This window comes from Macrotis lagotis, chromosome 1 (genome assembly GCF_037893015.1).
Source record: "Macrotis lagotis isolate mMagLag1 chromosome 1, bilby.v1.9.chrom.fasta, whole genome shotgun sequence".
In the NCBI taxonomy this organism is placed as follows: Eukaryota; Metazoa; Chordata; class Mammalia; order Peramelemorphia; family Peramelidae; genus Macrotis; species Macrotis lagotis.
This window is the reverse complement of record NC_133658.1, coordinates 824543507-824570076: the sequence shown is the minus strand read 5'-3', so window position 1 is coordinate 824570076 and position 26570 is coordinate 824543507. Positions and strand designations below refer to the sequence as shown.

Below are 26570 nucleotides of genomic sequence, written 5' to 3'. Positions count from 1 at the left end.
CTTCTAGTAGTGGTAGAAAATCCCTAAACTATCCCAGTGACATTGGCAATGGACATCCCATATCTGTCCTTAAGTGAAAATATTTGGGGATGACTAAATATGTGCTTCCTAATTTGCCTCTGGATTCACAATTCATACTTTTAAAAATAACTAAGTAATTGTAAATTATATAGGAATGATGCAAGGTAGCCTATTGCCAGTTTCTTTGCAACAGTATAAAATATGAATAAACTTGTTATTTCTACTGAATAGTGTAAATGAATTTTTAGCAGAACGAGCATTTGTTCCATTTTTCTAGCCTGCTTGTAAGACTGAAAAAGAAATTATGTCAATGCATCACTTTGGATTACTTGAAAATCTCTATTCCTCAGTTTCCTTTCGTATAAAATGAAAATGATGAAAATCTATGTGAAAATCTCGTATTAGGCTTTAGTGATTGGAGCATATGTGACTGTGTTTAAATGAGCCTTTGAATAGTGCCTTGAGGGTTTCAGATGTTTTAAGTACATGTATTTCTTTTGAGCCCTTAAAAATTCCTAGGGATAGATACTAGTAGCCTCATTTTATCAAGAAAAGAATAGACTTTGAATGATAAGTAACTTTGGTCAGTTACTATTTCAGAGTTTCTGCTCATTCTACTCCTTAACATTTATTTTCTTTTTCAATAGATTTTTGAAGACTATGAAAAGTTGCTTCTGTCTGAAAATTATGTGACTAAGAGACAATCTTTAAAGGTAAAATAAAATATCTAAGTATAACTTTGTATCTTGAGACTTTTCTAACATTATTTTTGTTCTTGTTATACAGTTCAACAAATAGGCTGAAAGAAATAATCTTATTTTATTATATTATTCCTTTCATAAAAATTTTGGGTGCTGATCTGATTAAAAACAAGTACCATCAAAGTTCAGATATACTGTGTTTTTAGTTGTGAAGGTAGAATATCTCTCAAATTATTATATTATTATCATATTCTATTGTATTATATCCTTATCAGGTATTTTCTTATCTGATATCATATGTCTAATTAAGATTCATATCTCAAAATTTTGTCCAGCACCTGACTGTGGGATAATGGACAAATACTTGAAAAAGTCCTTCATGTCATCAGTGTGGTCATCACTTAGTCATCACTTAAAAACTTGAAAGTTATCAAATGAAGAAAACTGGAAGCCAGTTTTAAACTAATCAAGTTTAGTTTATACAGACTGCTTTGTAAAGTCTCAGAGAGAATGACGGTGGAAGATGTTTGCTCCATAAAATAGAGAAGTAAGTGAAGGGTAACATAAGTTTTAAAAAAGTTAGTGAGAGACCCAGATGAGCAAAATCATCCCATAAGGATTGAAGGGAGAACCTAAAAGAGATTGAAAAGGTCTATAAAGGTTTATTTAATAAGCCTTCTTTACCATTAAGGAAACTGGAACCACCACACTTCACATTATTAATTTACCTTCCCTTGCCATGTAACACCACATGCACAGTGAAAGTAGTGAAGTGAGGAAAGCAGAAAAAAAATAGATGGAATTTACCTAAAGGGGATGCATGTTGGAGGTGACACAGTTGTAAGGGCCCTGAGGAGTCACTTCAGGAGATGTTTGGAAGAGAAAAAGATTTGAAAAGTGTGGGAAAACTTTTGGACTTGATTAATACTCCAAAGAAGGATCCTGAGCAAGAGTGAACTATATGCATGCTAGCCCGTCTGTATGAACTTTTATATGAGAAGCATCTACACAGACAAACATTAAAAAGAAGCAATAGAGTATTGTAATCAGTATTTCATGGTGGACATCTTTAATAGCTCACAGTTAAATGGATGATGTAAAGAATGCAATGTCGGGGTGGCTAGGTAGCACAGTAGATAGAGCACTGGCCTTGGAGTCAGGAGTACCTGGGTTCACATCCAACCTCAGATACTTAATAATAATAATTACCTAGCTGTGTGGCCTTGGGCAAGCCACTTAACCCCATTTGCCTTACAAAAAAACCTAAAAAAAAAAAGGAGAATACAATATCCTACTGATAATTCTCTGAGTATAAATTGTTTGACTATAAAACAAAATGCTATATTAAAATCTCTTTCAAAATGTCTCACATATATGTATGTATGTAAATATGTATATATAATATAATATTCTTTAAAAGATGTATTAATAGAAATGGCCTTGTTGGGTAACCTTCTCATCATAAATATAAAATGAGACATAGGACAGGGAGATACTTTCTCACCAAAGGTGTTCACTGTTCTCATGAATGAGAGTCAGTGCAGAGTTGAAGACATTTTCCATGATGGTGAGTCTTCCAGGTCTCCTGTTGGCAGATAAAATCATGCTGGTTACATTAAGTCTTGGGACACTGTGGAGCCACTTGGATGAGATTCACGACCACTCAAAACAGTTTTGTCTAACCAAGGAAAAACTAAATGAGTGAAGAATGCCTTTTGTTCAGATAATGACATAACATTTAGAAGGATGATTTATAAAACTGATCAATCTGTGGGTGCAGTTACACGTGAGTGCAAATGTGAACATATGTGTGCATTTCCTACATTGAAAATCAGCAATGAATTGACCTGTGATTAAATAGAAAGAAATGTGGCTCTCGATTGCATTTTGGAAGTTGAAGAATTCTTTCAATAACCGCAAATCTTCCTGAAACAAAGACCCATATTTTCATTACTAATATTCTACCAGTGCTACAGTATGGCTATAAAGTTAAGGAACCAAAAGTGTCTTAAAAGTTTTAAATCCATATCATTCAGAGAGCAAGGTGGGGCAGGTAGGTGGTGCAATGGGTAGAGCACTGGCCCTGGAGTCAGGAGGACCTGAGTTCAAACCCAGCCTCAGATACTTAATAATCACCTAGTTGTGTGACCTAGGGCAAGTCACTTTAACCTTATTGCCTTGCAAAATCAAAAAAAAAAAAAAAACAAAACCCAAAACATTCAGAGAGCAAGGGGATCAAATGGTGACTAGGAACAGACTGTCTCTCAGAACAAGTTAGGAACTGTGAAAAGGTCCTAAAGTAGAGATTATCATCAGAGAAATATATGAATGAAAAAGAAGATTGTTTAGTTCTATGGAGAAAGTGCCTGGCCCACTGGCATTCTCGAAAGGTCAGAAGGGCTCAAGAGCACAATAACCCATTGGGAAAACCCTTTGAGGTGTATTTGTGGGAGGGCATGGGCAAGAGCCTCACGGGGCGTTGGCATGGATGGGTGGGAGCTATATCATTGTAGGACATAGTCACACTACAGATCTGTTTGAAAAACTTGAAGATAAAGATTTTGTTTATTGTTTAAATGTCTTTCATTTTGAAGTGAGAATTAAAGGAGTTTTCTGTAAATGTTCATTGGAGATGTTTTGGAACAGAGTGACAAAAGAAAGTCACTTTCAATAGGCATAAGTACATATATGTATTATTAGTACATCAGGATGGTGAGAGGAGAACTTTTTGGAAGGGGTGGTGTCTGATAAAATTTGATATAAAGGACTAGAAATCCTATCTCAGGCTTATAAATTCAGACATCTCTATAATTCTCACTTTTTAATTTTAACTGAAGGAGAAAATAAAATGATATTTGGGAAAGGTATATAGAGTAAAAAAGGGTATGTGGATCTCATTTTATAATTTGAAAAGTCCACATTAGCAAATAAAAAATATATAGAACATTGCTTCAAAAGATCATTTTTCATTGTGTTCAGTTTTGTACCTATAAATCTTTCAGTTAATCAGTTAATTAACCAGAAAATTATTTCCTTGAACAGCCTAATTGAGCAGATGACTTTCATCATTCTGACATAACTTATTAGAATTATGAGAAGCTTTGTGCTGGAGGTCCTGGAGAAACATCAGACCTTGGAGGCAGGAAGACCTAGGAGAAGTTCTGCCTCGGATACTCCCCAGATTTGTAGTTGATGCAAGTCCCATGTCTTTTCAGGGTCCCCAGCAACAGAGACACTTAAGTTAGAGACAGATTGCATCAATGGAGAGAGGAAATGTCTATGCCCAGCATTCCCCATCTTGGTGTGATCACAGAATCAGAAGTAGGATTGTCTCTTTAACAATTGAGCAATGATTGTGATAGCTCCACCTGCAGCCTCTGGTCCTGAGGAGGTTGAGGCAGGGGGGTTTCTTGAGCTTAAGGATGCTGAGGTGAAGTTTGCTACAGATGTGTGGAAATTGAGCCAATTGATCAGACTTCATGCTAATCAGCAGTGGAATAGGGGTGGCTGATGTACTAGGCAAGATGGGGAGACCCAGGAAATCCAGAGAGAAAAGAAGGTAGGAAGGAAGGAAGGAAGGAAGGAAGGAAGGAAGGAAGGAAGGAAGGAGGGAGGGAGGGAGGGAGGGAGGAAGGAGAGAGGAAGGAAGGAAGGAAAGAGCAAGGAAGGAAGGAAGGGATGGAGGGAGGAAGGGAGGAGGAGAGGAAGGATGGATGGAAGGAAGGTTCTAAAACATGATCACTCAAGTGTTAAATACCTCCTCACCTGCAAAATGAATGGAGTTAGATTGCAAGCACGGGTTGTGGAGTCAGAGGGCCTGGGTTCAAATCCTATGTCTTATGCTTATTATCTCTCTGACCTTGGGTAAGTCCCCCTAAACTCTTTGGTCTCTGTTCCCTCCTGTGTAAAATGAAGAGATTGTACCAGATAGTCCGATCTAAACTTCCAATCCTTCCTCTAGACTGCATGACCTCAAAGATTTAAGCTCTGAAGTGCTCTACATTCTATGAATTCTGAATAATTTTCCTAGGAAATTAACCCTCCCCAAAAATATGATTTTCCAGTGGCCCCGATTTAATCAGATCTTTCCTCTTTGCCTTCCCAGTGCTCTGTGAGTAGTCAGTTGGATAGAATTGCAGATAATCCTGAAAGAAGCCACGAGTCAAGGTTATAAGGTTAGAACCAACAGGAGAACAAACCTTGTTTGTTAGTCAGTCAGTCAGCAACATTTATTGAACTCTCATTATGTCCTGGGCCCAGTAAAAGGGTGATAATTAGTTCCCTGCATCATAAAGGATGTGAAAGATAGAAGTACACAGAGAACTACAAAGTCTGCCTGCAGAAGCACATAAGATACCTCTGTTCTCTACTAATGTCCCCAAAATGGAGAATTAATGTAGTCAGAGAAGACAATAGCTTTTTATCAAAGGAAAAGTCATTTTTAAACTTGCTAAACAGGCAGTCAATGTGACTGTTAAGGGTTCAATGAGTAATTATATTTATAGCACGTTCATTTAGCACCTTAGGGCTTATGGTAAGGACATTCTTACCAACAACCCTCTAAGGCAGGTAGTATAAATATTGTCCCTACTTTACAGATGAAAAAAATTAAAGCTTAGGATTGTTAAGTGACTTGCCTATAATTCATATAATTACACATAAAAAAGCAAGGATTTAAATCCACCTATCCCCTGCCTCAAAGTTCAGTGCTCTTTTCACTATACTACAATATTAAAGATGATGATGATGATGATGATGATGATGATGATTACAATACACTTGCCATCCAAAAAAGGATATCTTTAGGTAACTCTCATTCCAAAGCCCACATCAAGCTCCTTAAGAATGATCACCTTAGGTGCTCCTGGATTCCAGCTTCAAGAGAGAAGATGGAAGGTCATCCCCACTTCAGGCTCCATCATATGTTTGCAGTGGGGTTGGCCTCTTCATTTTTCTTTCCTGGGCTGGAAGCCAGGATTGCTAGAAGGAACCCAACACTTCAAGACTTGACGTTGCAAGAGTCTCCAAAGGGGACAGAAGATGACTGGAGCTCCTCCTCCAACAGCAAACACTGAAAGGATTCCCCCAATATTTCTTTCTCCTGGTAGATAAAGAAATGGGAATGAGTGGATTTATCTGAGCAGTCTAAGGAGACTGGACTAAATTGGAAGAGGGAAAAGTTTAAAACTTTACTGTCTTAAACATTCCTTTTGCTGTCTTCCTTCAGATGGAGGGAATATCTAGCAGTGATTTTTACTAGAATGCTGGCTACTCTCAGAGTTTTTATCAAAGTGGGCAAAGTCTGAGTGTGAGACCCTCCCAGTTCCCATCTAGGTATTCCATATGTGAGGCAGTAATAAGTACATAGATCCCATTGCAAGCTTAGGGTTTTTCCTATACTTTTGTTCTATCTTACAATCCAAAAAAGTTTTTGCAAGTAATTTTATGTGCTCTCATTTAAAACAGTAGATGGAAGAAAGATAATGATCTATTTTTGGATCTGCCAGATCCCAAATCAGGATGCCTTTAAGACTTTTAGGTAGAAATGTCCATTGAACAGTTGGTGATGCAGGGCTACAGCTCAGGAGAAAGACTGAGGCTGGTCTATTGATCTGGACATTAGCTACGTAGGGTTCATAATTGTACCTAAGGGCACAGAATAGATGGCCCAGAAAGGATAGAGAGAAGAGAAGAAAGCATTGGGCACAGCCTTTGGGGAATATTCATGGAGTTCAGAGGATATGGATAATGATCCAGAGAAGAGACTTAGAAGGAGTGGCAGCAATCTTAACTGCATAAAAAATGGAATAAAATTAAAATTGTAGGGGTGGCTAGATGGTACAGTAGATAGAGCACCCACCTGGAGTCAGGAGTACCTGAGTTCAAATCCGGCCTCAGACACTTAATAATTACCTAGCCGTGTGGCCTTGGGCAAGCCATTTAATCCCATTTGCCTTGCAAAAACCTTTAAAAAAATTGTAGCCAAGTTGTGGAAGAACTTCAAACTGCAGAGTTTGTATTTATCCTTTGAAGATTTTTCAGCAGGAGGAACATATTTCCCCCATCCTTTTTTTTTTTTTAAGGTTTTTGCAAGGCAGTGGGGTTAAGTGGCTTGCCCAAGGCCACACGGCTAGGTAATTATTAAGTGTCTGAGGCCGGATTTGAACTCAGGTACTCCTGACTCCAGGGCCAATACTCTATTCACTGTTCCAACTAGCCGCCCAGGAAGAACATATTTCAAAGACATTTACTTTGATTGTGGCATGAAGGATGGACCAGAAAGGGGTGAGACTGGAGGCAGGGAGAACCTAGTTAACATGCTGTTGCAATAGTACAGATTATGAGAGGCTTGAACTAGGGAGGCAAAAATGTGGGGGGGCGGGCAGCATAGAAGTGAGAGATGCAGAAGAAATATATTGCTAGTGACATATAACAGACACTCTGAGAATTGCTTTAAAAAACACTAGAATGGGGGCGGCTAGGTGGTGCAGTGGATAGAGCACTGGCCCTGGAGTCAGGAGTACCTGAGTTCAAATCCGGCCTCAGACATTTAATAATTACCTAGCCGTGTGGCCTTGGGCAAGCCACTTAACCCCATTGCCTTGCAAAAAAACCCAACAAAACAAAACCAAAAAAACACTAGAATGGCTAATAGATATTCAGAAAAATTGAAAAAAGGACAAACTTTTAATGTCCCCACCATATACCCCTTACCATCCTTACCCACTTTCCTCCTCAGAAAATTACAAACTACTGGAGAAGATAAAGAATAACTCCATAATGATGAGAAGCAACAGGGAAGAAATAAAATCATTATTGGAAGCAATAAAGAGCAGAAGATAATTGATAATGAATGTAACACTTCATCATCAGACTGCCATAAATCAAGCAAACAAAACCCACTTAAGAAATCACTAGCCTTGAATTAATTAGAGTTAGATAACTGGGGAAAAGGAAAATGGAATAACAAGGATTTTTTCAAATATATATGAATTATTCAGAAATATCTTGAACATAGGGAAAAATAACCATTAGAAAAATAAAATGGTAGAAATTTTACACATATTGTACTGTGATGAAATAAATAAAAGTATAATTAAAAGGCACAGACACAAAATATTTGCATAGACACTAAAATTAATTTTTTCAAAACAGTTGAGTGAGTGTAGAAATCAGAAAAACAAAATAAATCTATGTCAAAATACTAAGGATGTAGCCACAACTTTTCTAAGAGATCAATTGATACCACTAAATTAATACATATGTATATAAGCAGCGAAGAAAAAGAGATTGAAATGAATTAAATTTGTACCTAAGGGGCGGCTAGGTGGCACAGTGGATAAAGCACTGGCCCTGGAGTCAGGAGTACCTGGGTTCAAATCTGGTCTCAAACATTTAATAATTACCTAGCTGTGTGGCCTTGGGCAATCCATTTAAACCCCATTTTCCTTGCAAAAAAAAATTGTACCTAAAAACATTATAAAAGTAATCAAGTAATATAGAGGAAAAAGAAATTATAGGAACCGAAATTTTAAAAATTGAAAATAAAAAGTAGTTGAACTATAAGATTTTTATATTGGGGCTGCTAGGTGGCACAGTGGATAGAGCACTGGCCTTGGAGTCAGGAGTACCTGAGTTCAAATCCGACTTCAGATACTTAATAATTACCTAGCTGTGTAGCCTTGGGCAAGCCACTTAACCCCATTGCCTTGCAAAAAATAAAAAGAAAAGAAAAAAATTAATATTGTACTAAACTTAATAAATCATTAAAATCTAATTTTGAAGAGTATATGTTAATTAAGATTATAAAAGAGAACTAAGAAAATAATACAAAAAATAATTTAAACTGGAAAAATTAATTTGAGTTACATGCATGTCAATAAAGGAGGTAACTTAATTAAAATGAATAAGTACCTACCAAATCATTTAAATTACTAAAACTTAACCCAAGAGGAAATAACTCTGGGTCGAGTAACTTTTCCTTGACATAGGAGGAAAGATCTAGTTGAAATTCAGGATTAACATTGAACAGAGAATAAATGCTAGAAATTTCCCCTTAAAATTAAAAAAAAAACAAGGATGTCCACTATTAACTGCTTTTATTTGATATAGTTTAGCAATGTTAGCAACCAGAAAATATTAAATAGAAAATTGAAAGATGACCTCTGGGATTATAAACAGAAATTAAAAATACTTACAGATTTTTGCTAAGAGAATACAAGAGATTCTGTAAGGAATTTAGTAGAAATGAGTTAGCTAAGAAGCAGACATATCATATATTAGGGAATATTTTGTAAATTTATCTTATTTGCTAAAATAAAGGAAGAGTTGAACAACTGGAGTTAATGATTCATGTCCATACCTTAAGAGAAGTCAATGACATTCTGATGACATTTAACAGGAAACTCCTTAAATAGAGGGGACTCTGGGACTTAAAAGTAAAAGACAAGGTTTGGAATCTGGTGGAGGAATCTCCTTCCCTGTTTAGGGTGTATGTTGTTAATTTTTGATTTTATAATGAAAATCATCAGGGATGGTAGGATTCATTTGATATAAATTTTGATATAAATTAATTACATAGGAAATTTTGATGGAGTAACTTGTTCTAGATGATGAGGTATGCCTCTTGTTCTCTTTATCCAGTCTGAAAGACCAGACTAGATAAATGTATTTGGAAGGCAATAAGGAAATAAAATAATTATGATAAAGGATAAAACATTTAATTTATTATTGGATGCCATACTGGGTTCTTGGCTGGCTCCTGGAAGATTAAAACAGGAACTAGTCAATGCATTGAAAGTACACATTGATAGCTAACTACATGCTTTATCTGAGTTGATGAATTACTTCAGGAATACTGAAGTTACATTCCATTTTAAAATGGTAGTTTTTGATTTGTTTGCTTGTTTTTATTTTTCAGGAAAAAAGGTAGATAAAGTATTTATGCTAAATTCTTATTTTTATTTGTCTTTTTTTAATGTAGCTGCTAGGTGAACTGATTCTAGACAGACACAACTTTGTAATTATGACAAAGTACATCAGCAAGCCAGAGAATCTGAAGTTAATGATGAATCTTCTTCGAGACAAAAGTCCAAACATCCAGTTTGAAGCATTTCAACGTCTTTAAGGTAAAGTACAGTGCAGAGAAGCGTTCCATTTTGGGGGGGGGGGGGGATGTCGGAGGTGGGGAAAGTCTTGTTGAATGACTTAAATGAAACCTTAAACTGAACCAGATCTTTTCTGTTTCTATAATTTATTGATGTTAACATTTAATAAATGCACAGTATTTTCTAAATTCATTATATATACTAATCATCTTATCTTCACAACGCCTCCAATGATCAGTTTCTACTTTTCTAGTCAAGAAAATGGTTCATTTTTAACAATGTCTTGGATTTAACAATTATTTACATTTTAAAATTAAATGCAGCAATTTTCCCAAAAGTTGCAAAATCATTCATTTGTTGATGGAGATAGAACCTAAATTTTGAGCTTCTGACATATCATCCTTTCCTTTCTGCTAGGTTATATTTGAGGTTCATATACATACCTATATGAAAACCCAGATAATCTACATTTGAGAAATGACCTTTAAAAAAATTATTTAGAAACATTATTTTTGAGAAGTTATTTTTCTGTGATAGCAATTTTTCCTTGACTCTAACTTAAGTAAGTTGTACTGTAGTTTATAAAGAACATGACTTTGTCTTTATTAGCCAAATAAAGATTTTTACCAGCAGGCTTTTTAACTGCTTTGTCCTTATTGTCCAGGAGACCTTTCAAAGATTTGAAGTCTTAAGTCTGTACTACAAAAACCTGTATCAATAACAGTATTAAGTAATAAGCAAAGTGCTTCATTACCTGATGCTGACTATTGTGGCCTAGGTTGTTTCCTTTTGTCATGTTGTGACATCAACACACCCGAGTCATTTTTCTTTATTCTCCTATGTTTAGCTGACTAGCTACAGATTTATTGAAGAAATACTTGATAATTTTTCCTTCCATCTTTGAGATTGTCCTTCTGTTTTGGGTTTCCTTGGTTAAGGAAAAACTTGGTTTCTGTTATTTTACAAACTTTTCTTTTTTTTTTCTTTTTTTCTTTTTTTTTTTAGATTTTTCAAGGCAATGGGGTTAAGTGGCTTGCCCAAGGCCACACAGCTAGGTAATTATTAAGTGTCTGAGATCAGATTTGAACCCAGGTAATCCTGACTCCAAGGCCGGTGCTGTATCCACTGCGCCACCTAGTTGCCCCTATTTTACAAACTTTTAATTTGTATAGCACGTGATGCTTTTCAAAGCACTTGTCTAACCATACTCTCTTTGAGACTGACAGTATTCCTTTATATCAGTAGTAGGAAGACAGCTGCTCTTTGGGTCTATCGAAAATGCTTCTCTACTTCCCCCTGCGGCCCAAGCCAGGCCCTGGGTACTTCTAGGCCTGTCAACAGACAGCCTATCAAACGGACAGCATTTGAAAATGTGCCTGGTGATGAACCAGGTGATCCCTCACTAAGGACCAGCCTCTTTTCCTTTTTTTTTAAGTTGTTTTTTTTTTTTTTTTGCAAGACAAATGAGGTTAAATGGCTTGCCCAAGGCCACACAGCTAGGTAATTATTAAGTGTCTGAGACCGGATTTGAACCCAGGTACTCCTGACTCCAGGGCCAATGCCTTATCCACTATGCCACCTAGCCGCCCCAAACCTCTTTTCCTTTAGGAAAAATTATTTCCAAGCCACATGGCAACTCTTGTCCTCTGCCTTGGTAAAAGAAACCCCTCTAGTGGTTCTCCCTGCACAATATAGAAATTCCTCAGAGTTGCAGATTCTGACACTCAAAGATTGTTTCAGGAGGTAACAGTGAGACCATATTGCACCCATTCCATTGCCAAATGGGACACCTAGCTGTATTTTCTGGCCAATAAAAGATCCACAGTCTATTCTTTACCACCCACCCTACAGAGAATTTCAGTGTCTCACCACCAAGTCCCCCTCTGATCCCTTGTGACCAAGACAAGACTTTGGGCTCTCCTGTGACAAGGCAGTGTACCCCAACTGGGGAAGGCTTTGCACATAGTCCAATCAATCCACATTTATTTATTAAGTGAGCACTTTCAGGCAATCAGACTGGGTAAAGTGTGCGTGTGTGTTCATACAGGATAAATGTAATGAAAACAAATACAAACGAGGTTTTTTTGGGGGGAGAGTAATAGCAGGTAGGGGGATCAGGAAAGGCTTCATGCAGAAGCAAAAGATATTTGAAGTGGGTCTGAAAGGAGACAGTGACTCCATGAGGCCGAGGTAAGCAGAGGGTGTAGTGTGTCCCAGGTATGAATATTTAGCCACATTGAACCTCTGAGATGATGGGAAGGAAAGTGAAGTGGGGGCCAGGATGGGGAGAGCTTTCAGTACTAAATGGGGGAATTTGTATTTTATCCTAGAGGTCATGATCCCCTGTTTCAAGGAGCTCACTGGTTCAAGAAGACACTTTGTCAGCTCTATGCTTAAGGAATATTACTGTAGTAGTCATGTATAGGATTCATTAGGATGGGGAGAGATGAGACAGGGAGACCAATGAGCACATTGTGGCAATGATCCTGGACAAGGAGTAGGGCTTGCCTGAGCTGAAGATGTAGCTGTGCAAGAGGAGAGAGGGGTTGAATGTAAAAGATGTTGTAGAGTTAAAATAGCAAGATTTGGCAATTGATTATGGAGATGAAGATAAATGCCAAGATGACAATTCCATTGATAATCTGCTATCTGAGAACCAACCTAAGGACAGAGAATTTCTTTACCAATAAGAAAGTTGGCCATGAGGGCATAAATTCTTTGGCCCTCATTACCTAAGAAACAGAATAAAGTGACCTTCAATCCCATATGGCATCCTTCCACTTTTTTGGTGACAGTAGTATATCAAGAAAAAGGAGTAAAAGGATGCTAAGAATCACAACATTTATAGATGGTCTAAAATATTAACTATTAGAATTATTAATATGAGATATTTATCCAGTGATCCAGCAAATTGACATAACAAGAAAAACTGAATCTTATCAATATTAACATTCACACTGTAAATTAAAACAGAAGACAAAGGGAAGCCAACTAAATGGAAGGATGACTCAGAGTTTCTGCTTACAGAAGCAAACAAAGGAGTTGACATTGCTGGCTTCATCAAAAGACCAAAGGTAGTGGGGTGGCTAGGTGGTACAGTGGATAGAGCACTGACCTTGGACTCAGGAGGACCTGAGTTCATATTCAACCTTAGACACTTAATAATCACCTAGCTAGGGGCAGCTAGGTGGCACAGTGGACATAGCACCAGCCCTGGAGTCAGGAGTACCTGAGTTCAAATCTGACCTCAAACACTTAATAATTACCTAGCCGTGTGGCCTTGGGCAAGCTACTTAACCCCACTGCCTTGCAAAAACCTAAAAAAAACAAACAAACAAAATAATCATCTAGCTATGTGGCTTTTGGGCAAGCCACTTAACCCTATTGCCTTGCAAAAGCCTAAAAAAATAAAATAAAATAAAAAAGACCAAAGGAGCAAGAATGGATAAAGTTACAATCTGTACCAGTGGATGAAATGCCTACATTGATGAAATCATGAATCCTTTGAAGTATTGAAGCAATAATAATAGTAATAATAGCTCATATTTATTTATTCATTAATTCATCCATTCATCCATCCATCCATTTATTTATTATAAAATTATTTTATTTTCCAAGACTGTGTATCTCTCTCTCTCTCTCTCTCTCTCTCTCTCTCTTGCTCTGGCCAAAATTGCCTAGTTCTACTGCTGATCAGCACAGAAGCTATAACCTATTGTGTTTTTCTTATCTGGCCAGTTCACCTCTTCCTTAGCTCACCATATTGGTGCTTTTTTTGAATTTTAGCTCTCTTGCTCTCAGAACTCTCAAACACAAGTGATCTCCTGGCCTCAGCCTCCCCCCTAGAGCAGTAGTTCATATTTATATGCCACTCTTCAGATTTACAAAGTTTTTTCCTCATTATGAACCCATAAAGCAGACTTGGGAATTAAACTCTGGCTCCAGAATCAAATATCCCTTCCACTGAGTTGAATCCAAGTGCTAAATGTCCTTTTGGTGAAGGAATGAAAAATTACAGACTGTTGTGATGAGAGACTAAATATAAAATACCCTCTTCATATGTCTTGAGAAGGTGTAGTTTTAGGTGTATAATTAACCACTTGTTTACTATTATGGTTTTGTAAATTTCGTTTTACCTGAGCCCCAAATTTTTGTGGTTGAAGCATATAATAAATGGCTTTCACCTCTCAGTGATAGTATTTGATTATTTAGGAATGGCTAGACCATTTTCACCTACTTCTAGTGACTTTGTTGTTATCTTATTCATCATCGCCCCCACAGTGCATCTCCCATAAGCTACAAATATAGGACCAATGTCCCTTGCCCAGGTTGCAGAAAACATAATTGACAACACATTTGTCAGTGTTATCTATATTTTTCAACCTGGTTTATATAATGGAGCTATGTACTGAATCCTATATGTAAACCCATGTGGGAGCAGCATGATGGAATGCAAGGTGCAATGACCTAGGAGTCAGGAGGCTATGAGAGCTGGAAGATAGCACAGAGAGGATCCACCTCCAACCTCCACTTCCTAGAGCCAAGGAAGAGATGGGCTTCTGACTCCAGGGTCAAATCTTACACTGCCTTCTGCACTTGATGGCGCTTCTCTCACTTCTCAAAACTTCTGAGGTGTTCAAATGTTGAACACAGTAGTTGAAACAACCTGTTTCCATTCTGTTTATCACCAAGTTAAGCTGTGGAGATGAAGCTGTGTGGTGAGACATTAGAGAATATGGCAAGGTAGAGAGAGGTTCCAAGAATGATGACTAGATAGAAGTTGTCTAAATATGATTGAAACAGGAACCCACAAGCTATACATTGACTTAGAAAATGGCAAATTAACTTTATTTGTGTAGTGTTGTATTTTTATTTATTTGATTGAACATTATTAGATTATATTTTAATCTCCTTCCTGGCTTACTGGGAGTGTTGCTGAGAATTTGACATCTCTGGAAAGGATTCCTGAAAGACCACCACCTGCTTCTAGGATCAGTAACTATTTGTGAATTTGTGGACTCAAAATGTTTATCCAAATTTTTGTCAGAAAAAATGTAAATTCTGCAACAAATCTATCTACATATAGAGAAAAGTTATCTATATTCTTATCTAAAGCTAGTTCAGCAATATAGGATAAAATAAAAAAATAATAGTCTCAAGTGAGAACTCCAGCTGACCATTTTCTGACAAGTATAGGACTCATCTGTTTTCTTTCTAGTTTACAAATTTCATGCCTACTGATGGTGAGAGTGAGGAAAAGACGCATTTATTAAGAATATTTAGTGAGAAATAAGTACAATGATTATTACCCATTACTCTTCCTTTTTACTCTTCTTAGTAATTTTCCAAAAGAAAAATTTCTTTAGAAATATAATAGGAAATATTTATATCAACTAAGTTGAATATGAATCTTAAATTATATGAATCTATTTTAGCACTTCCTTATTTGTTCCTTCCATAATCCTATGCATCATTTAAATGTAGAAGTCAGACAGAAAATGTGAAAAAATATAATTAGGACCTCTGCTTCCATTTCTATTTTTTAAAGAACTTTAATTTTTTTTCCTAAAAGAATTCATTTGTTTTTAAGACTGCTTATTTGTATGTACATAAAGAGATTCGCAGTGGGTGTTTCCAACTCATTTTTTTTTAATAGCACCAGACAAGATTGCAAGTAAAACCCTCTTTATGGAGCTGTTTGATATTCTTTTAAATTTCCCCCACACACACATTCTACATATACACACATAAAACAGAACACAAAAATGGATTACATTCAAAGTAATGGCTCCTACCTTTGTTTTTTTAAAGAAAAAAAGTAAAAATTCCACATATTACTTTCAAAACTGCCCTGTTTCCTTCTGAACTTCCTTCTGTTCTCTTGGATACATCTTCAAAAATATTTTAATGACCTTCTTTTCTTAAATATCATTATTTCTCTTCCCCTCCCTCTACCACCCCCTATTTAAAAATTAAGAGGAAAAACAACAATAACCCTTCCTTTTAAAAAATAAATATAATCAAGAAAATAAATCCATATATTGCCATGCCCAGAAATGTCAGTCTCTGGTTTTTTTTTCTTCCCCTTGAGTCTATTATCTCTCACTTAGGAGATGGTAACACATCAGAGGTCATTTCAGCCATGGTTGGCTAATACATTTGCTTTCAAAATTGTATTTCTTTCCATTGTTTCTGGTCTTGTATAACTTGTTCTCCTAGTTCTGCTCATTTCACACTGCAGTACATAGTACCCAAGATTCTCTGAGATCAGCTCTTCAATCATTTCTTATAGCACAGTAATATTTCATTACATTCATATAACATAATTTGTGCAGCTATTTCCCGATTACTGAGTACCTCCTTATTTTCCCATTCTTTATTTTTTCTTTTTTCCCCTTTTTATCTCCCTTTCAAGATCAGAGAATTTGGTTTGCTTGCTACTGTCCCCTGACTTTGTATTTAACTATTCTTATGTTATTTTGATACCTTTCTGGTAATGTACATAGAAGGGAAAAGGTTGAATATTACTGAATATTCTTACCTCCTTCACATCACACTTTCACTTTGAAAAATCAGTACCCTTGAGCACGAAATTAAAACCTTTTTCAGTAATACTATATAATTGGAAATAAACAGTTATTTCATTACCATCTATCATTAAATGAAATCTTCAATCCCTTTTGTCTTAGATTCCAAGTTACTAAAATAATTAGCCATATTTACTTACTAGGCTGCTATTAATCTTTTTGGTTCTTAAAGAAGAGGACTTTAAAATTGGTAATGGCATTGTGTGCCTAACCTTTATTTTTGTTTTGTTTTTGAGGAAATTTTTTTTAGGGGGGTGGAAGGGTGAGGAAGATAACCCTGTAAGTTTAACTTGTATATCCAAGAAAATAATGGTAGTCCTTTTCACTAAGTCAGTTCACAAATACCTGGAAGAGAACAGAGTACAAGGTAATAATCAGAATAAATGTGATCCTTTTACAATAGTTTTATAAATCAAGAAGAAAATGTTAGTTATCAATTTTCTTCAATTTAGGGTGGAATTTGATTCTTCTGGATATGATATACTCATCAGTAAACTAGGAAATTCTGGTTTACCCAACAATTTCTGTGTGGAAAAGAACTGTCATCTTATCTAGGAATCATTTTTAGACTATTTTTAGAGTTCAGTCATAGATCTAATGCTGTTTAGCATTTGCATTGTTGTTCTGTCATTTCAGTTTGTTCGACTCTTCATGACCCCTATTTGGAGTTTTCTTGCCATTTCCTTCTCCCGCTGCCCTCAGCATTTTCATTAGTAACCTACATAATGAAGTGGAGAGTATGCTCATTAAATTTTTTAATCAAATTTGCTCTGTGGTGAAAAGAAGTGTATCACTATAAGGGCTCCAGTGAGGTGTTATAATGAATAGAGTACAAGGCTGCTAGTCATGTGATCTTGAGCAAGTAACCTAACCCTGTTTCCCTCACTTTCCTTGCTATAAAATAGGCTAGGGAGGGAAATGGCAAACCACCGCAGGATCTTTGCTAAGAAAACTCAATGGACTGATTGGCATTCTGTAGTCCACAGGATCAGTTGGAGATGACTAAGTAACATTTTTTATTTCTAAAGTGTTTTTATATATTAGTTCATTTGGAATTATGAGGTAGGTACAACAGACTTTACATGTTCTCCCTATTAAATGAAACTTGCCCTGGGTATCACAGTCAGTAAGTTGCTGGCTCCAGTTGCTATACTCTACCCACTGAGTCACCCATCTGCCCTGTGAGAAATCCTAAAGCACTGCATAAAATCTGCTATATTATAGTATTATTATCTCTCCTTAAGACTGAACATGTGGTCATGGTCTTAATCTGTGGGATTTAAAGTTAGTGATTAGGAGGAGTTTTTAAAGAGTGGAATGACTAGTTTAATGAGAAGAGTTCTTTTCACTGAAGGGGATTACCTAAGATTCCTCTCAGCCTGGAGGGCCTTCTTTCTTTCTCAGATTCTAAGTGTTTTGGAAAGTACTTAGAAAAGGACTTGATTTTCTCCCACCCTTTCTCCAGCAGGATTTACATAATTGACTTCTTTTCATATTACCCCTATGACATCATATTTTATTTGTTCCCATTTTCCAACCTGGAACCAATTTCTCTGACATAAAAGAATTGTAATAGAAGAGTAACTGCTTTCTTGAAAGAATTATATATTATAGTTGACCAAAAAAAAAAAATGACCATCATTCATTCCTGATCCCCTTCCATACTCTTCCAAATGTTTATCCTGTCTTACTGTTAGATTAGCAATAAAATAATGTTTGGGGCTAAACAGTAGAATACTTCTGTGCTTAATTTACATAGAGGTGGCCTTTGATTTTTATGAGGGGGGTATACAGAATTGATGATTTTATTTTTAATTCTCTTTCATATACATCTTAAAGTGACCACCTGCTGTGTTTTTGTGGTAGAAATAGTTTCGTATAATTAGAATCCATTAAGAGTTTCTAAGATTATGCTGGTAAATGTTAACAGCCAGTTGGGGAGTTGGGAGGAAGGAAATGAGGAAAGAGAGGGGAATCCCTGTGATATCCTTTTCTAAGCAAGTCCTTGCTGATTTCCAAGATATAAATGCTCACAATGAAAATTTAACAATCCAGTGAGCTTTCCTGATCAGGTTTGAGCTGGCTCCAACACAGCCCAGGCAGCTGAACATGGTTTTGTGAATTTAAGTTCTATGTTATTTCTAACCTTTATCATCAGGAATCCCTTAACTTATTTATGGGCCTCTAGATACAGTTAGATTCTCCTGAGTTTTTAATCCCTAAAAAATCTCCTATATAGTAGAAATGCTAGTTGTGAGTTAAAAGAGATAATTTAATCATGATGACATGTAGTGATTGGAACCATCATTTCAAGAAAATAAAAATAATTAAATTTAAATTTTAAAATGTCTAATACAGTGGAATTCCATAAATATTGATTAATTACCTAATGTATACAAGACATTGTGCTAGGTACTGTGAATACCAATATAAAAATAAACAGTCCCTTCCTTCAGGGAACTTATGTTCGAATAGGGTGAATAAATAAAATATACACAAAACTATATGAAAAATAATTCCAAAAGAGAACAATTTGAGGACAACAGAAAAGACCTAGTTTCCCTGGCATCTGAGTTGTACTTTGAGGAAGTGAGTTGAAATCCTCCAGGGGACAGTTAAGAAGGAAGTTCACTATTCATCGGGGACTAGAGGGAAGATGGCAATAGCATATGGAAAACAGTTTTTAAGATGGTTTGACTGGAATAGAGAGTATGTAGTAAAATGAATGAAGGTTGGAAAGGTAGGTGGGAGCCAAATTGTAGAGGCCCCTTAAAGTCAGACCAAATATTAAGTACGTTAACCTAGTAGCCATAGGAAACCCCTGATGGTATTTTAAAAATGCCATTTGGGCAAATCAAATGAGATTATAATTATAAAGAGCTCGGCGCAAGGCTCTGCACACTTTATAAATACTTCTTCCCTCCCTACCTTCTACACAAGATGGATTGTAGAAGAGAGAGATTGGATGTAGAAAGAGCAATCAGGAGAATACTCGTAAGAGGTAATAAGGGCCTGAACTGTGGTTGAGGTTGTACAGAGAGAAAGGGACAGATAGGACTCATACAGAAATAGGTAAGGCGTGTCCCCTAATAGGATGAGGGAAAGTAGAGCCAGTGTTGACTCCTCATAGGGAAGCCTTAAACAGAAATGGGGAAGTTGAGATGAGAAATGGATTTGGAGGTTAATATAATGAATTCTACTTTGGGGTATATTAAAGGCACTGGAGAACATGAGATTGGAACTGGTTTAATAGGTCCGAGAGTCATCTGCATAGGGGTGATAATTTAATCCATGGCAACTGGCCCATACCAGACCTTTGGGGGATCTTCCTACTTAGTGGACAGGAGGAAGAGAAGGAACACACATTTAGGAGTCAAAGAAATGAATGAGGTAAAAGAGAAAGTTTGAGAGGAGGTGACCAAGAAGTCAAGTAGAATGAGAACTGAGAGAAGATCCCTGAATTTGGTAGTAATGAATCATTAATAATCTTGTGGAGAACAGCTTCAATCACCTGGTGAGAGAAGAGAATGGGACACAAGGAGCATCAATTTCTTTTTCTCAGATTTTATGAAATAATCACTATTAAGTATTTCACAACTTATAGAAGTTTTTTGTTTCTTTGCTAAGGTTTCAGAGAAGTCTTAAGGAAGAGAGGAAAGATGATAAATTTTTGAGAATAAAATGAAATAAGACCAAAATTTTTGAGTTTTACTCTGGTAGATAACAAAGGGGAAATGATTTTTGCTTTTAGCAAACCCCCTCTTAACTGGAACAAACTCTCAATTCAGAGCTAAACTTCACTCAACTGATAAATGCAACTTTCATAAAGGATTCAAATAAGTTATTTTATAGTACATTTTATATTGAATTACTCTTGGTGACACCAGTAAAACCACAGTCTCAAATGGAGAAATCACAAATCATTTCTTTTCAAATTAACATAGCAAAATAGAAGTGTGTTTAATGAAATTGGAAGAGTTTGAAAATAGCATTTTTAAAAAATGGGAACATTCATTACTGAACAAGGTAACTTTATGTTCTGCACATGATGTCCAGCATATTTTGAATCAAAAATATCTCCCTAATAATAAATGTGGCATTTCAGGTACTCAGCATGGCAAGGAGGGCTTTTCAGAGTAATTTCTGCCTCCCACGTGTCTTTGAGTTTGAATCAATAGCCTGTAGGCAGTTACTATATTTAGGGACGTTCCAGGGTTAAGGAACCATTAAAAAAAAGTTTCAAAACATGAAGACAAACTTAACAGTTACCTCAGCTTTATGGTAGGGTGTGTTGATGTTCCAGCATGGGTCCAATGGAATGTGGGTCTGTATATTCAACCATGTTTGACATTTATTTTGGATTAGGACATAGAAGCTGAACTTTTCCCAATCTTATTTAACCTTGTTCTTTTTTTTCCCCATTAGAAATACTGGTTCCATGAGTTATTTATGTAGTTGCCACAAAATACCAGCCAGTATTTAGTTGAAACTCCACAGCAACCTCATTGTAAACAGTGGTAACCAGATGTAGTCATTTACATTTGCCACCAGCATGGGATTTCCAGGCATACTTGGAGGTGCTTCTTGGGTTTCAGGTAGTTTCTTTGAGAATATAAAAATTAAAGCCATTTCATGATCTACCCAGTGACCGTGTACTTTCAAGCTAGACACCATTGGAACATATAAATCTCTTCCCAGCACCATCTTGCTTGACCTCAAATTTCATTTTCCCAATAGCAGTGCAGGCTGATATAAGAACACTAATGAATTGATACAGGGAGATGTTAACTGACTTCAATGCAGTAAATCCTCTCTAATGGATGACGATGTGTCAGTTGCCTTGTCTATAAAATGAAAACCAAAAGAGATAATAAATGTAAAACAATTAGCACAGGGTCTGGCACATCAATAGTATTATCTAAATATTAGCTGTTAGAATGACATAAATGAGAGTGAGGAGGAGGAGGAGGAAGAAGAGGATGGTGATGTTTCATGAAAAACATTATGATACATGGGAAGAGAACTGAACTAGAATTCCAAAGGTCTGGGTTCTGGTCCAGATTGTGCCAAATATAAGAGTGTGCCAGCTTGCAGGAATATTTGTGAACATTGAACACATTTAAGCTTTAGTGTTCTTCATGAAAATGAAAATACTAGCTACCCTATATATCTTAAGGGGTTGGTGTGAGGATCAGATAAAATCACAGATGCGAACAGGACTTTGGAAATTGGAAGCTAAGTAAATGTCAAGGGGTGTTACTATTGTTGATGCAAATAACAAAAATATGAAATAAATGAGCTCTGATAGTAATAAGAAATGTGGTATCATTTAATTGATATTAAAAAAACTTTTATAAGTTTTATTCCCTAATTTTGTGACTAACAGTATTATATTTGGAAAAAAATTTACAATCACCAATAATAATGAATTGCCTGTCTTGAACAAGAAATTACCAGGACCAGGCACAATTCAGATCATCTAGGAAAATGTCTTCAACGTCTCCTTCTTAGGAGATGGGCTATTTTTCTTTATGTAATGGCATGCTGGAATACTGCCACATATAGACAGTCTCAGAGTGACAGGGTTCCCTTCAAGTCTCTTGCCAAAAGAGAGATTCTTTTGGAGACTTAGAGAAGAGACCTTGTGAAAATTTTGCCCAGAAAAATAAACCAGAGATATACCAAGTGGAGGTTACATAAGTAAGATTGTACTGTTATAAGATAATAAATAAATATTTCTATGTTAAGAATCTTACAGCTTTACCCAATATTTTCTTTCCTATGCCCTTTTCTCATTTTTGTCCTTCTTCTCCATCTTTTAGCTTTTCACATGTTATATTGGGGGGTTAAAACATCTTTTGAAAAATATTTGGTATAGAGCAGTAATGTCAAATGCAAATAGAAATAGGGAACACTAATGGTACATAGGATCCCTGAGGACCATATATTGACTTAGTTTTAAAATCTTTGGTTTATTGTATTTTTATTTATTTATTTATTTTGTTTACTATTTCTCAGTTACATTTGAATCTGGTCCAGGTTGCACTCAGCAGTGTTGCAGGCTGCATATTTGACACCTAAACATATTATAGTATCTATCTGTCCCACACTACAACTCCATCAGCCTTAATTCTACAAATACCCTTTCTCACTTAAATATGTTGTTTTTGTCTCATTGGCTTCTCCTTGGCCATGGGTGTCTGAATAACTGAGTACCAGGATTATATTGTAAAGTGCTATTCAGTATGTCATGAATTTATGTATTTTTACAATCTTGTGCATTGATGGAGGCTACCGACCAGGTCACCTAAGTTTGATGAGGCTCAGCACCAGGTTGTCTGGGAGTGATAACTTTTGTGTTATAGCCTAGTGAGCACCTATAACAAATAATTATAATAATAATAATAAAGTAATATGACACAAAACATAGTAAATCTTCTGGGTCTTGTTTTATTTAGGACATAAATTTAAATTGTGACCATCAAAAATGTACCATATCTTTCACTGTTCTCTTGCTGTGAAAGTCCATGTTCTTTTGCCTTGTTTCTCTAGTGTCTTGTTTTGTTTTGTTTTTAGTAGATTTCAGCTCTTGTTTTCTAAGAATAGTAAAGCTGAGTTTTGGATTTCTATCTATGTGAAAGAAGAGCCAGAAGAGCTGGAGAGTGGGCACCTAGTGAAACATTCCTTAGTAAATGACCTTGGGGGTGGTACCAGAGTCTAACTTTCTTTGGGTTTCTTTGTCTTTTAGGTATTTGTGGCAAGCCCTCACAAAACTCAGCCAATTGTGGAGATTCTGCTAAAAAATCAACCAAAGCTAATTGAATTTCTGAGCACCTTCCAAAAAGAAAGGACGGATGATGAACAATTCACTGACGAGAAGAATTATTTGATTAAACAAATCCGAGACTTGAAAAAAACAACCCCTTGAAGATTTTACCTAATTTTATGCCATAGGCATCAATTCTATTTGTTCAGTTTATATAAGTGTCATTTAAAAAAAAATAGTGCTTGGGAAGGCATGCACGGGTGCCTATTTTAATTCATTGTTCAGATAAATGGAATATAAAACTTTTAAAATGGAAAAGTTTAAAAAACTAGAATAATATATTATTTTTAATCAAGTTTGTGATTATTTATGTCAAATTAGCAAACTTCTGCATTAGAAACTGACCAGTTTTTATCCACGTATTTGCATCAATTTGTTGTTGCTTTTCCTACCAGCACATTTGAGCTATTGTTTACTGTAACTGCACCAAATAAGAGCTTGGATGATCGAAATGATCTTTTTCTCTGTACTTCTAGTCCTTACTGATTAAGTGCTATGCCCACCCAGTAACTGTGAAAGATCAAAGCTCTTTGGCTGTATTTGCTGGGGATTAAAGAATTTCTTGTCACTAGAGGATAAATTCAAAAAAGATGATCACTTTAAGTATTTTTGTTCATATTTAGTTTCTTTCCTGATGTCCTTTGGTTGATTCTAAATGAGTAGTTCCTAACCTTTGAGGGAAATTAATATTCTTTTGCCATAGTTGAGATTTGAGTTTTGTTCAGGACTGTCTTTTAATCTCCTGACCCTAGTCTAATGATTTCGAGAGCAACCCAACCTCTGCTGGGGAGTTAAAGGGGACCAACCACAGAGAAAGGAGGACTTCAAGCATGGTCCAGAGGAACCTCCAGAGAAGCCTGAAATCCCCAGCGTTAGGTCCTGGCTGGTTCTGCAAGTCCAAAGAGATCTCCTTGCTGCTCGTCACATTGACTTATGCTGGGTCCACAGTTTCTGTGTCCTATTTGTGGCTGCTGTTCTTATGGCCTCTGGAGCAGGAGGCATCGCATAGTGATACCTGATGCCAAGGCTGGGTCCAAAGGTTGCACAGCTGTTTGGATCACTCATTTTCATAGGGAAATGTAGAAGGAGAAAGGGGGAAAAAATAAAAGATAAGAAAAGAGATCTAGCAGGTCATTAGAGGCTTCTTTGCCTAGTACAACAGGAAGCTGTTACTCTCTCGTTCTACAGCAAATTCTTCATAGAAAACCTGTGAGATTCTGTGGTCCAATATACTATTGCATAGTAGGGTAATTAAGGATTTAATTTATGCTCTTTAGAAAAGGCACAGACCTTAACAGGTCATGGTTTATTTTCAGATGTCAGTTGTATAAAAATGATGTATATCTTAGCACTCTTGAATTTTAAAGCTCTATTTACAAGCTATTAAAGGCATGGCTATTAATCTGCATTGTTTTTCCTGATTTCATTTCTAAAACATGTGTTGCTCCTTCTCCCTAAGAACTTGTACATTTTGTAGTCTGGGGTCATATGTTCTTAGCCTGTCTACCACCAGTCCCCATTTCTCCAAATGAAAATGGGAGCAATGAACTTGTTAGTTTTCAAGGACCCTCAGCCTTGAAACATCCCATTTGAAGCATAAACCCGGGAACCAACTCTTTGTTTCTACCAAATCTAGCGATGTTAACCTGCTGGAGGGACCTCCTGCTGTAGAAGTCTAGAAGCTGGCCCGCAGAACGGACAACCCACCCTTGGCCATGGGCAGATTCTTTATATCACAGAGAAGGCAATTCTAAAATTCATCAAGTTTTTTGGAAACCCATTTGTTTCCTGCTGTTTGATAGTGTTAGAGGACACTTATTTCCAGTTAATTGGAAAGCAAGACCTTATCATTCTTCGGGTAAATATAGATTTTTCAATTTCCTGTGGACTAGGATCAGGCCTCCCGTTTCCAGCTTAGCACCCCTAAAACAGGAAATCAACCTTGGAGATGCAGGAAAATGAACATCTGGAGCTTCAGTGGGATGTGAAGATGCGAATCATCAATGTGTAAGTAGACCAGAAAGCAGAGTTGAAAAAGGTTTGTGCATACTTAGTTACAGTGTAAATATTTTCAGAGTTTTGAATTTATAAAAAAAGTCAGATTTAATAAACCATCTTTATTTTTTAATTTTATTTTTTTACCTTTAAAGATTTTATTTGAAGTTTCACAATTTTTGCCCCCAATCTCACTTCCTTCCCCCACCCCCCCACAGAAAGCAATTTGTCAGTCTTTACATTGTTTCCATGCTGTACATTGATCCAAATTGAGTGTGATGAGAAAGAAATCATATCCTTAAGGAAGAAACATAAAGTATAAGAGATAGCAAGATCAGACAATAAGATATCTGGGTTTTTTTCCTAAATTAAAGGGAATAGTCCTTGAACTTTGTTCAAACTCCACGGTTCTTTCTCTGGCTACAGATGGTATTCTCCATTGCAGGTAGCCCCAAATTGTCCCTGATTGTTGCACTGATGGAATGAGTGAGTCCATCAAGGTTGATCATCACCCCCATGTTGCCGTTAGGTTGTGCAGTGTTTTTCTGATTCTGCTCATCTCACTCAGCATCAGTTCATGCAAATCCCTCCAGGCTTCCCTGAATTCCCATCCCTCCTGGTTTCTAATAGAACAATAGTGTTCCATGACATACGTATACTACAGTTTGCTAAGCCATTCCCCAGCTGAAGGACATTTATTTGATTTCCAATTTTCGTACAAATGATGTTTTTACCATTTTTCAACATCTCTTCAGGGTGTAGACCCAGTAGTAGTGGTATTTGCTGGATCAAAGGGTTTGCACATTTTTGTTGCCCTTTGGGCAACAAAACAAATTGCTCTCCAGAAAGGTTGGATGAGTTCACAGCTCCACCAACAATGTAATAGTGTCCCAGATTTCCCACAACCCTTCCAACATTGATTATTATCCTTTCTGGTCCTGTTGGCCAGTCTGAGAGGTGTGAGATGGTACTCAGAGATGCTTTAATTTGAATTTCTCTAATAAGTAATGATTTAGGGGCGGCTAGGTGGTGCAGTGAATAGAGCAACAGCCCTGGAATCAGAAGTACCTGGGTTCAAATCCGACCTCAGACACTTAATAATTACCTAGCCGACTGGCCTTGGGCAAGCCACTTAACCCCATTGCCTTGAAAAAAAATCTAAAAAAAAAGTAATGATTTAGAGCAAGTTTTCATATGGCTATGGATTGCTTTGATCTCATCTATAAATTCCTTTTACATATCCTTTGACCATTTGTCAACTGGGGAATGGCTTTTTAAAAAAAAAAAAATTTGGCTCAGTTCTCTGTATATTTTAGAAATGAGTCCTTTGTCA

General features: G+C 36.5%; 1 protein-coding gene across 3 annotated transcripts in view; it reads left to right on the top strand.

The window, feature by feature from the left end:
- The window catches only part of CAB39L (calcium binding protein 39 like), a 90072-nt gene extending 66818 nt beyond the window's left edge, over nucleotides 1-23254 (top strand). For all 3 annotated transcript variants that reach the window (XM_074217150.1, XM_074217149.1, XM_074217151.1), the window contains 3 exons: nucleotides 669-734; nucleotides 9706-9850; nucleotides 23165-23254. In XM_074217150.1, coding sequence (XP_074073251.1) covers nucleotides 669-734; nucleotides 9706-9849 — 210 coding nt within the window. In that variant the 3' untranslated portion in view covers nucleotide 9850; nucleotides 23165-23254. The remainder of the gene's footprint in view (nucleotides 1-668; nucleotides 735-9705; nucleotides 9851-23164) is intronic.
- Nucleotides 23255-26570: the final 3316 nt, after the last annotated feature.